General features: G+C 38.2%; 1 protein-coding gene across 2 annotated transcripts in view; it reads left to right on the top strand.

Annotated features, from left to right (window-relative positions):
• Positions 1–4381, top strand: part of LOC126428203 (guanine nucleotide-binding protein subunit alpha-11-like) — a 122307-nt gene extending 117926 nt beyond the window's left edge. The window contains exon 7 of one of the 2 annotated variants that reach the window (XM_050090116.1): positions 4108–4381. In XM_050090116.1, the coding sequence (XP_049946073.1) occupies positions 4108–4158 (51 nt within the window). In that variant the 3' untranslated portion in view covers positions 4159–4381. The remainder of the gene's footprint in view (positions 1–4107) is intronic. The other variant, XM_050090115.1, reaches the window with a different exon arrangement.
• The last annotated feature ends 8050 nt before the right edge of the window (positions 4382–12431 follow it).

Here is a 12431-nt window from a genome sequence, read left to right as displayed (position 1 = left end):
ATGTGCTCTCTTTTATTTTAAAACTATAAATAGTAGCGTAGCTAGTACTATCTATCGTTCTACTGAACTGAATGAGCGTGACACCATTGATGAAGTTTCAACCTTAAAAGAAGTTTATTAATATCAAGTAGCTGAAATAAAAAAAGACTCATCCAATCCATAAGTCACTCACAGTTAGAGTAATTAGTTTCTGATGTGTGTGTAGCGGTCATTGGTATTTAAAAGTTCGTTTCAGTAATTCTATCACTGTCCGTTTATGAGTTGCTAACCAACGTATCAACAAGCTGACTGTGGAATGATTTATACTTGTCGTATCCCGACAGTAAATCGCTTCTCGCATGCTTTAAGCATCAACACGATTACTATGCCGCTCATATAACTCTTTGATAGTTATTATCAACCTAATGTCCGTAAATTTCGGTTAATGTTACTGAATCATATACGCGACGATAACGTCCGATATCCATCCGCATATCTTGAACTCCGTGCCGATATTTGAGAATTCGCGCGCGTTTTGTATGCACCAGAGTCGGGCTGCGGTTCCCTAGAATAACTTTTAAATCAACTCCGGGTTGTAAATTAACAATTCTATGCCCATTCGTGAAAGTTACAGCAGATCCGCACTCGACGACTTCTTGATCGCGCACTCGAGTAACACGGAAGTTTTTGTTCTTACAAAGAGAAAACATATCGTGCATAATGCAACAAGGTTATTTGTTATGTCGAAACATATTTATATCTGCCTCATTAAAACTCATTACCTATTAAATGTTGTACATAATTAAATTCTTTACTTTGTAAGTAATCAATAAAATTTAGAAATAAGTGACATGTATAAAAAAGATCTCAAATTGATATGACGTCATGGGTCACTACTGGTTTCGACTCCCCGACACTCATATGATGCAAAGTAGATCCGACTATATAGGACTTACTCATGTAATGTTACAACGGGATTCGTACACTGCCCAAAAGATTGGAGAAAGTAGTGGTCAGCGATGGAAAATATTTTGAATGATACATGTGTAACCAATGTGTTTCATTAAAGCCTCAAATGTTGGGGGAAAAAACAGCGGAAACAAAGTTGTACATCTTTTAGAATTTCTTGAACCTTATTCTAAAACCGTGTAGTCAGCTCCGATGTAAATAAACTACTATTAAATTGAAACATTTAATATATTTTATTTTTATTATTATCAAAATCATACGCTCTGTTTTTTTCTCACACACACTATCTTTCTTCTCCCTCTTCAGGATACTGCTTATAGTATTCTTTTGAATGCCTCATAAACCAGAATATTTGATAACGTGTCATTCCCTCTGTTATCTCACCTCACTTCCACTAGTATTGAGTGTGTCAAAAAGGACTTTACAACTCTGAAAACTTACGTCAATGTAATTGATTTATTCATTTAACCTACAGACATGGTTTTTGTGTCATTTCTATAGCAAAATACCTTTTTTACCTTACACCTGAACAGGTTCAATGTGACTTCCATTGGTTACACGGCACACATTCCATCTGAATTCGATTTCTTGCCAAACTTGCTGCAGCATGCCAGACGTGACTACTTCAGTTCAGAGACAGATTCTGGCTCTGAGCTCTGTTAGAGAAGCTGGTAAGGGGTGAACAAACATGGTATCCTTGATGCCTCCCCAAAAGAAAACAAGTGTCAGTTCCGGTGAATTTAGGGGGCCACGAAATTGGCTCACCTCAGTCCGACCACTCACATGACAAGTGGACACGCACGATAACCTTCTTGTTGAACGCCCCTGCCCGAAATAAGCAACAAATAGACATTTAGGAAATCCTTGGTGTTTGAGAAGTATTGTGGCAGTGCACCACCTCGCATAAACTGCATGCTGTGATCTTGGTCATCATTGCAAATATGGGGGATTAAAAAGTTTACCAGCACATCTAAGTACATTATTCTGTTGATACTTTTCACCTGGAAAAAGAAAGGTTCATAAACTTTGCTCTTCCTCAGTTACAAAACACATTCAATTTTGGGCTTTCACATTCATGTTCCAGAGATTTTTATGGATTTTCACTGCCTCAAATCCTACAGTTGTGTTCCAAGGAAATCTTCATCTTCATCTGACAAATGTAACATTTCCACACAATAGTCAGTGCCTTTTAGTTCTTGCACCATTGTAAACTTGTGCTGATTGAGATGCAATAGTGTTCTTAACACACAGCAAACAGTCACCTGTGGGACATCTAGCTCTTCAGATGCAGGCTGATTTTGTAGGGCTATTCACAAAGCTTCATCTCACTTGCTCTACATCTTCAGACGCTCGTGTATGACCTGAGGATCTGATGTGTCTTACAGAAATTCCAGTTTCAATAAAACACTTACACCACCCATAAAGGTAATGAGCCTGCCTGGGACTGGTAAAAGCAGCCATCTTTGCTGCATCTGGAGCTAACACTTATGGTGGCATGATTCTGCACTAGTGCACCATGTGAGTCAAAACTTGAACTATTTTCTTACAGAATGATGGCAAGATGTTGTAAAAATAAGTTGGTATGAATTTTCAAAGCTGTGAAGTTTTAGTTTTGACACACCTTGTACTTTTGCTTCTTTTTTCCCCCACACTCCCCCACCATCTTTCTCTCTCACTCTTTCCTTCACATAATATTGTTACATTCCATCCTGGATTTTCCATTGTTTGATTTAATTTGTAATTATAGCATACACAAAAAATTCTTTTTCATTTGTTACCAGACTGCATGTTGTCCGTATGTCAGCTATGACACTTTCTTCTCAGGAATGGATACATGTATCAAGTTGAAAATTATATCACACACTACAATTTCTGGTCCCTTGGTGGCGTAAAACTGTTAGGCTTCTAAGTGAATGCAATCAAAAGATACAGCCATTTATGTCACATTTTGATACTTTTAAACTAACTCATTAAAACCTGTAGGGTACTTCCCATTGACCTATAATCATGAAATTTGGCAAGAAACAGGTTTTCACAGTACAAGTGAAGGAAAAAACAAAAAATTGTGAATTTGTGATTATAATACATGAAAAAATATTTATTTTGTCACTTGCTACCTGATTTCAAACTTAAAATTATAACATTCTCAAAAGTCTTGGAATTCCTGATACTTTGCCGGTATCAGTGTCAATAAAAGGCAAAAATGATTGAAATTCTTGATTTTCAGGATGGATGAATTGTCTGTATTCATAATTAAGTTTGTATGGAACCGTCAGACCGTGAGACTTACTTGCACATGCCAATTTTCCATTATGAGTATAGCACTCCATCTCTATCACATATGTACTGTATGTCTTCACGCTGTCCATCATTACTAGTGTTTATTTCTTTTGAACAATGTCTCTGTTCCTTAGCAATTGTCAAGCAGTGCATGTCAGTATAGATATGGATTATTTGTGGTCTTACAGCTTCTTAACAAACATTGCGATGTAGCTAACAGAACTTTCCAGTCCCTCAATCTAAATATTGGGATAATTTGTAGAAAGAGTGGATAATGAGGTATGTGTTTAATTTTTCTTTGGATTGGTGTGAATTACCAATTTCTTGCTGTATGTTAGACAGGAGTTTGTTGAATGTCTTTCCACTACAGCACATAACTCCACTCTGGACCATGAGCAAGGAATCAAAGCCTGTGTGAAAATTATTTTTGTGCTTTGTTTTGTGACTCTGTATACCACAGTTCAGTTGAAATTGATTTTTGTTATTAACATCTAGAAAGGTCACTGTTGCTTGTTTGAAGTTGCACAATATGAATCTTTGCGAGATTAAGAGTCAAATGGTGAGCTATGAACTACATGTTGGCCTGTTCATTTGTCACGTGAGCTGTGTCTGCTAGGGCCACGGTCGCCTGCACGGCTTAACTTTTGAATTTGCCTGTAGTCGTCTGTTGAGACCACATGCAGTTTCTGCATGTCATTCCTATAAAAAAAATTCGAGATTAATTATTGACTAAACCACCAGCCATTCAAAAAAATTAAATAGTAATGTTCAATTCCAAATTATGTGCACTTTCTCTTCACATTAACCAGTCAACCTCTATACAAATAACTGAATTTATGTTATCAGTTTGTGTTATTTTCACTTTTCTCCATTTTTCAGATACAAAAAATATTGAGGCAGTATTCTCGACTGTCCGAGATTTCATCATAAAGAAGATGTTGGAACAGTGCCACGTCTTCTAACAATATTGACAATTGCGATGTAGTGTTCTGTTGGCTTCCTGGCAAGAGCTGTAAATAGCAACAATTTGTTCTCAAAACGTTTCTGAAATTATAAATCCATATTATATGGTATTTTTATTAATTAGGAAAATCTAGGAGCAAATTTATTGTGTGTCCACGTAAGAACTGTAAATATTAAGGGAGATAATCAGTTTTACGAATTACTGTGATAAAGAAAAAATATATGCTGACTGTTAAATAAAATACTTTCAGAATTACAAACTTAAGTATCTTTTTATTTTAATTATTCATATACTGTGTGCTCATGTAATGGTTATGAGATCAAAAAGGACAATCATTCTACGAAAGCAGGTAAGGTGAACACTCAACATATTCTAACCTACCTTCCTGACCGCACTGCTTACTGGACCCTGGACCTCAGGTGTTACTGTTTTTCTAATTGTTTCTGTCTTTCTCTCCTCCCCCAATCTCAAGGATATACCACCAGCTTTGACTTCTCTGTTGTTGATTCATTTTTCTGTTCAAGTTTCCATTGCTTCTTTGCAGCTGAATGCTGCCTCCTCTTTTGTGCTTCTCTCTGTCTGATCAGTGTTTTATCTGTCCCTATTCCATGTACTGTGTTCTCCGACACTTAAAAGTTTCAACTGCTTGACACATTGACTGATTCTGCGTGCGTGGCAATACTTAAAGCAACTGCTTCACTTCTTCCTGCAGCTAATTAATTTCTGGCCTGTTTTAAATGTTAAGGTGACATTAGTGAAGCTCTCAGGTATCCTTTCAGAAAGAATCACTTAAAGTTGCAATATTTTCACCAAGTACTTGATCAACGCCCTCAAATAATGATGTAGATTGTCAGCAGACCTTGCTATTGGCTGTCACTGGAGGACCCCAACAGCACATTAAACCTCAAACTAATTGTATATAAGACACTGACAGCAGTTAAAAGCTAAAAAAATTGACATTTTTTGAAGGGATAATTGATGGATCTGTTAACAACATTCTTGAAAATTAGTTGGAGAAATATGAAGTAGTTGCTTTTGTAGAATCTAAGTAAGTCACTTTCTTTGAGGGAATTTTCAGTGGGCCCCACAAATTAAAATATTTATTTTGGCTATGCTCAAATTTATAAATGACACACTTTCACTGACCCATCATTTGTAACTAAGCCAACTGTATCACTTAATTCAAGAAATAATTTTTTTTTTATTTGGGGATTAAACTTATCATGCTGAATCTAAAATTATTGAATCCAGAATGGTTCAAAACATTTTCAAACTGTAATGAGCATAAACAACACAATACTTATAAATATTACTACCGTTGTTCTAAGTACTCGGTATTCAGTTTATTCACCATTGACCACTTACAGCGGAATAGGTCTGAACATTAAATATACAATTAACAATAATTTTACAGTAAAGTTTTTACAATTTAATTCCTTTTCTTTTAGGAATATACTTATATACTAATGTCAATGATTATTTCAAAATATTCTGTTATCTTATAAAATGGGTGTTTGAGTAACCAGTCATAAATCTTACATTTGAAAATATTACTGGTCAGTGACCGAGCAGATGCTGGAAGTTTATTGAAAAGTTTCAAACTCATTATTTTGTGTGAGTTTGCAGTCTTTGTAAGTCTGTGTCCGGGTATGTCGAAGTCCAGTTTGCCTCTGGTATTGTGGGGATGTATGTTCTCTCTGGTCTCGAACTCATTTAAGTTGCTTTTGACATAAAGCAGTGCTGTGTAGATGTATAGTTTCACAATAGTTAATATCATGTGCTTGATAAAGAGGGGGGCAGCAGTATTCCTTGGGCCTAACTTTGCTCATTAATCTGATTACTTTTTTTTATGAAACTTCCTGGCAGATTAAAACTGTGTGCCCGACCGAGACTCGAACTCGAGTTTGAGTCTCGGTCGGGCACACAGTTTTAATCTGCCAGGAAGTTTCATATCAGCGCACACTCCGCTGCAGAGTGAAAATCTCATTCTGGACTTTTTTTTTAATTTTCAGAATTTCACAGACAAAGCAAGAATGTCCCCATAACAATATGCCGTAGGAAATGTGTGATTGAAAGAGGCGAAAATATACCAGCTTTAGATACTCATCAGTGACTACATCTGTCAGTCTCCAGATGAGATAACACACTCTTGCTATTCTCTTGCAGATATGGCTAATGTGTTCCTCCCAGTTTAATTTTGAATCAATGTGGAATCCTAACAATTTTATTGGTTTGCTTTCAACAGCTGTAGTTAAACCCAGAATTAGTTCTTGTGTTTTATCAGGATTACATAGGAGATCATTAGAAGAAAACCAATTCATAACTAGTTCTAGTTTTTCCTGTGTTGCCTGATGCAGTTCTGTTGTGTCATGGTGTGTATTGAGCAATGTTGTATCATCTGCATAACACACAATTGAATTTGCTCCTACATGGTAAGGTAAGTCATTAATTGCAATGACGAACAGAAAAGGACCTAGGACCGAGCCCTGAGGCACTCCAGTCCGAACTTCCTTCAGCGAGAAGCATCTATTTTTAATTGATACAAACTGTCTCCTGTTACTTAAGTATGATTTGATTACATCCAAAGATGGTTTGTGTATGCCATAAAATTCCAGTTTTGCAAGTAGGGTGTTAGATGGTATGCAGTCAAAGGTTTTGCTAAGATCACAAAGTACGACTGATACTAGATCCTTATTTTCGAATGCAGTTAACACCTGGTTAACAACTTCAGTGACAGCAGTAGTGGTATTTTTACCATGTTGATATGCAAACTGTCTGTTGGAGAGGAGATCATGTTTATCAAAATATTTATTTAGTTGACTGTACATTACATATTCATAAACTTTAGTGAAAACTGGGACAATAGAAACTGGGCAATAGTTTTGGGGCAGGTACTTATCTCCCTTTTTAAAGACTGGTATCACTTTAGCAGTTTTGAGTGCATCTGGGAAAACTCCAGATTCCAAACACATATTAAAAATGAAAGAAAGAGGTTGACAGATAAGGTGTATTATTTTTTTCATTACATAGTTAGAAAACCAATAACAGTCCATACTTTTGGAGTTGGTGAACCTTGCCACAGCTTTTACAATATGCTCTAGTGTGACAACATTCCAGTGGAAAGTATACCTCCTATGGGGCAGAGCACCAAGATGATCTAGTGCACAAGTGCCATTTTGCTGGATTTTGTTCTTCAGCTCGGTCACTGAGGTTAGGAAGCAATTATTTACTTCTTCTGGGACCAGCATTGCATCCTGTGTATGGGTTTGTGAATTATATTGGTTGATGATGTCCCATGCTGCTTTACATTTGTTGGGAGCACTTTCAATGTAATGTTCACCTGCCTGTTTCTTGGCCAAGGACAGTTTGTCTTTGTAGATTTTTTTTTACATTTTAGATAAGCTCTATAAGAAGTATTATCTAGCTCAGGTCCTTGTTTACAAGAATTTTTATATATTCTGTACAGTCTGAGCATCTCCTCCCTAATGAGAGCTAGCTCATCTGTATGCCATTTTAGCCGTTTGTTTTTCTGTTTATGCTTGGGGCTACTTTTGATTAATGGTGAGCAGGAGTACCATAGCTCTGTGAGTATTTCCAGGAAGTTGTTAAACACCATTTTACCAGCACCGTTCTCAGGCTGTGTGCTGTATACAAAGTCCCATTTAGCATCAGATATTCTGTCAATAAATAAATTAATATATTCATCTTTCTGCCCTCCTACCCATGTGGCATTAGACTTGATTCTGACTGATTTGTCTGATTTAGGCAACTGATCACAGCAGAACGTTAAAATCAATGGGTTCATGATCAGCTAGGGTTCCACTGGCAAGTCTGATAGCAGGTGGCAGGCAAGGATAGCAGGTGGTTTTCCACTGGTTTCTGTATTTCCCAGTGTATAACTCGGATGCAGTTTGCCATTACTTTTACCTTACTGCCTGAGGTTGAGGGCTTTATATTTTAAATTATATGGTTTTTTCATATACTGAAGAAACATTACGGGGAATGCTGAACACCTGAAAATCTGTGATGCTGCAAAAACTTGAGAGCTCACATTGTTGTTATTGTGGTCTTCAGTTCTATAACTGGTCTGCTGTGGCTCTCCACAACAGTCTAGTCTGTGCACACCTTTTCAACTCTGTATAACTATTGCAAAACCCACATCCATTAGAATCTGAATTACTGTACAATTTCTACCTCAGAAACTTTCTTCCATTACCAAAATGATGATTTCTCAACATCTCAGGATGTGTCCTGTTGACTGGTTGCTTCTTTTAATTTTGTTGTGCCACAGATTTCTTTTTTCCCCAACTCATTTCATCACCTGCTCATTAGTTATTCAGTCTACCCATCTAATCTTCAGCATTCTTCTATAGATACATATTTTAGAAGCTTTTATTCTCTTCTTCTCCAAACTGTTATTACACAGTATGTAATCACACGTGCAAATATGGACAACCGTCAGCTGTATAACGGAATGACGACAATGAAAATTTGTGCTGTACTGGGACTCACACCAAAATTTCCCACATATCGCCTTCCATTAGGCTATCTGGGCACACCCTATAGCCAGACCCAAATTTCCATATGTCATCAACCACCTTTCTACACCCTGCACTCGCACACCCATTACACATATTCCCGTATGGGGAGACATTTTAATTGAAAGTTGCTCGCTCAATTTTGGCAGATAAATACGATATTGCAATGCTCGTGTTGTTCAGGTAATGTTGCACTGCACTTGTGAACAAAATAGGCACTGTGCAATATTGTAAACTGTCTACTGCCCGTGTGCCACTTCTCTACAAGGCTGCACCCCAGACTAATACCTTCAGCAAAGACTTCCCAAGACTTCAGTTCATACAGTGCTAACAACTTTCCCTTTTTGAGAAATGCTTTTCTTGCTATTGCCAGTCTGCAATTCATATCCTCTCTACCAGGTTGTAGAACTAGTTCACCAAGCACAGGCAGGTGCAGATTTGGTAAGCGACCCGTCAGGCACTCCTACTGTACTACGTGACTACACAGTGTGCTCTGTTGGGTGCACACTTGACAATTGGCATCATAGAACTTACTAATGCTTCACACTTTGTGGTGAACATAGCAGGGTAGCAGTGACATCCTGAAACAACCTGTTGCCCTTTTCCCTCCCTTAGGAAGAACAGTTTTCATTTGTTGACAAAGAAGGGTTGCCTCCACAGACAGTCTGCCACAAGATGCTTACTACAATGAAGAAGTACAACATCCAGTGTCACTACGTGTCCCTTCATGCCGCAAAGTTTGACGATGGGGACAGCAGTGCGAGATTGTGACCTGTTGCCGCACTGAAGAGTGAAGGACAGCAACAGATAATTTTGAGGCAGAAGAAGGTTGTAATGTAGACTTTCTGTGTTCTTCATATACACCAATTTTAATTTTTACAGACATTTTACGTAATTAATTTTAGACACCTGCTATATACCTCCCCAATCTGAAAGGTACAATAGACTATAACATCTCTACTATTAAAGGTCTCAAGTCCTGGAACTGTTTTAACTGTATCACCATTATAATGAACTACTGCAACAGTGATCCACCCATTACCGCACAGAGCTGCATCAACTTTGGTAAATGTGAAATTAAGAACACATCCACAAAACACAGAGGGGCCCTGCAATATAACTTGAGCTCCAAGACCATCCGCTTTAGTAATCTCCAAATCGTCAATAGCCTTGTAGACAGCCACACGAGAATGTCTTCTGTACTCCTATTATGGGGCATCTTCTGTGTGAGCAGTCTAATGCTGTTGCACAAGTGGCTGCACGAAGACTGATGCCTTCTTACCAAATTCATTACTTATATAGGCAAAACTGTTGCCTTCTTGAGTCACTGGTTCTCGATGTATGCTTCGACTATGGTAAATGTGAAATTAAGGACACATCCATAAAACACAGAGGAGACCTGCAATATAACTTGAGCTCCAAGACCATCTGCTGTAGTAATCTCGATAGCCTTGTAGACAGTTCATGTCAATGCGAGAAAGCGACCTGTTGCCATGTGAAGAGCGAAGTACAGCAACAGATAATTTTGAGGCAAAAGAAAGTTGTAATGTAGGCTTTTTGTGTTCTTCATTTGCACCAATTTTAATTTTTACACACATTTTGTGTAATTAATTTTAGACAGCTGAGGAGGAGAAGCACTCAACTCGCATTACGAGCAAGGTACAAAGTTGAACACATCACTGCAAGAAGTGGTGTGCCATTTTCAATGGGGGCCTGTTCAAATCCTGTTTGTTGGCAGTCGAACAGTGCTTAACACCAGGAGATGTAAGGAAATCTGAAGGAATCTGCCTCTCCAAGGAAACAGCTTCTGGTAGAATCTGAGACTTGGGTGCAAAGCTGGAAAACCAATTGAAGGGGAAAGATCGGACTTTGGTTGGTAATTCATTGGCACCTGATAAAACAGTCATTGGCACCTGATGAAACAGTCGATGTAACGGACTGTCCACAGCTTGTAATATTTGAGCAGGTTGTTGACTCCAAACTTCGGGTTTACGAGGAACTCTTAGACATTACACCTATGGGTCTTGATATATTTGAGGTGGTACGTGAATCCACTGAAAACATGTTTTCCACAGGACAGGCTCTGTTCTGTGGTGACAAAAGGAGCTCCGCAGGGAGTCAGATATAGAGTTATAATATCACTGACAAAACTCAAACTTTTATTTCTATCTCTGAACATTAACCCTGCTTCCAACTTTTTCCTGGGTCTCCCTTACTGCTTGCTCAAGGTACAGAGGCCACAGTTCTGTCTCACTCCCTCCTGAACTCCTGCTTTATGCTGAGGTGACAGAAGCCATGGGACAGAGATTTACACATATACAGGTGGTGCTAGTGCCATGTACACGAGGTATAAAAGGATAGTGCATTGGCAGAGCTGTCACTTGTATTACGGTGATTCACGTGAAAAGGTTTCTGACACAATTACAGCTGCATGACGGGAGTTAACAGACTGGTAGTTGCAGCTAGATGCATGAACATTCCATTTTGGAAATTGTTAGGGAATTCAATATTCTGAGAGCCACAGTGTCGAGAGTGTGCCGATAATATCAGACTTCGAGCACTACCTCTCACTGTGAACAATGCAGTGGCTAATGGCCTGCACTTAACAACCGAGAGCAGTTGTTAATGGAAACAGATGAGCAACACTGCACAGAATTACTGCAGAAATGAATGTGGGATGTACGAGGTATGTCCACAAAGTTAGTTCCGTTTGGTTATATAAAACAAACACGTACAGATACATAAAAAATATTTATTGTACAAAAACCTGCAACTGTTAAACTACTTTTCTCCTTAGATTCCAAAATTTTGTAGGCAATTGTCATAGCATGGCACAAGTTTTTGTATGCATTCTTCATAGAAGGTTGCCACCTGTGTATTCAACCATGTGGTAACATGTTCTTTCAGCTCGTCATCATCATTGAAGTGTTGATCACCAAGGACAGATTTTAGGTGTAAGAAGAGACGAAAGTCGCTAGGAGTGAGGTCCGGGCTGTACGGAGGATGATCAAACGTGACCCAGTGAAATTCCCATAAGAGTTGTTTGGTCACATTCGCTGTGTGAGGTCAGGCATTATCGTGGAAAAAAACACTTTTTGACAGTAATTCTCGGCACTTGTTCTCTATTGCGCAAGTGCAATTTCTTAATGGTCTCACAGTAATCATGTGTGTTAATGGTTTGGCATAGTGGTAAGAAATCAATCAGCAAAATGGCTTTTCTGTCCCAAAAAACGTTGTACATGACTTTTCGAGGTGTCTATCCGAGATAGAAAACCATCACCTTCTTCATTGTAGCATGACAAAAACTGAAGTGCACTGCCCATCCATTGTTTTTTGTGTTGGTCAGTAACAATTTTGGGTACCCAAAGTGAGCAAAGTTTTAGAAATTTCAGTTTTTCAGTAACAATTTCATGAATTAGTGATTGTGAGATTTGCGGAACTTCCTTATCAAGGGCACTGAGTGTAAACTTACAGTTGCGTTTAATCTTCTCTTCAATTGTGTGAACCAGTTCATCAGTAATCACAGACGGGCATCCATTTCATTCTTCATGCACTTTGTTCTTCATGCACTTGATCATGTCCTTCACTGAACAGTCTGACCCATCTTCTAACCATTGAATCACTCATAGCATTTTGTCCGTAAACCTTGCAGATTTGCCAATGAACTGCCTTTGGTTTAACTTTCTTTGTATTTAGAAAAC

This window comes from Schistocerca serialis, chromosome 12, assembly GCF_023864345.2.
Source record: "Schistocerca serialis cubense isolate TAMUIC-IGC-003099 chromosome 12, iqSchSeri2.2, whole genome shotgun sequence".
In the NCBI taxonomy this organism is placed as follows: Eukaryota; Metazoa; Arthropoda; class Insecta; order Orthoptera; family Acrididae; genus Schistocerca; species Schistocerca serialis.
The sequence above is the reverse complement of the archived record's forward strand: the minus strand, read 5'-3'. Positions and strand labels throughout refer to the sequence as shown.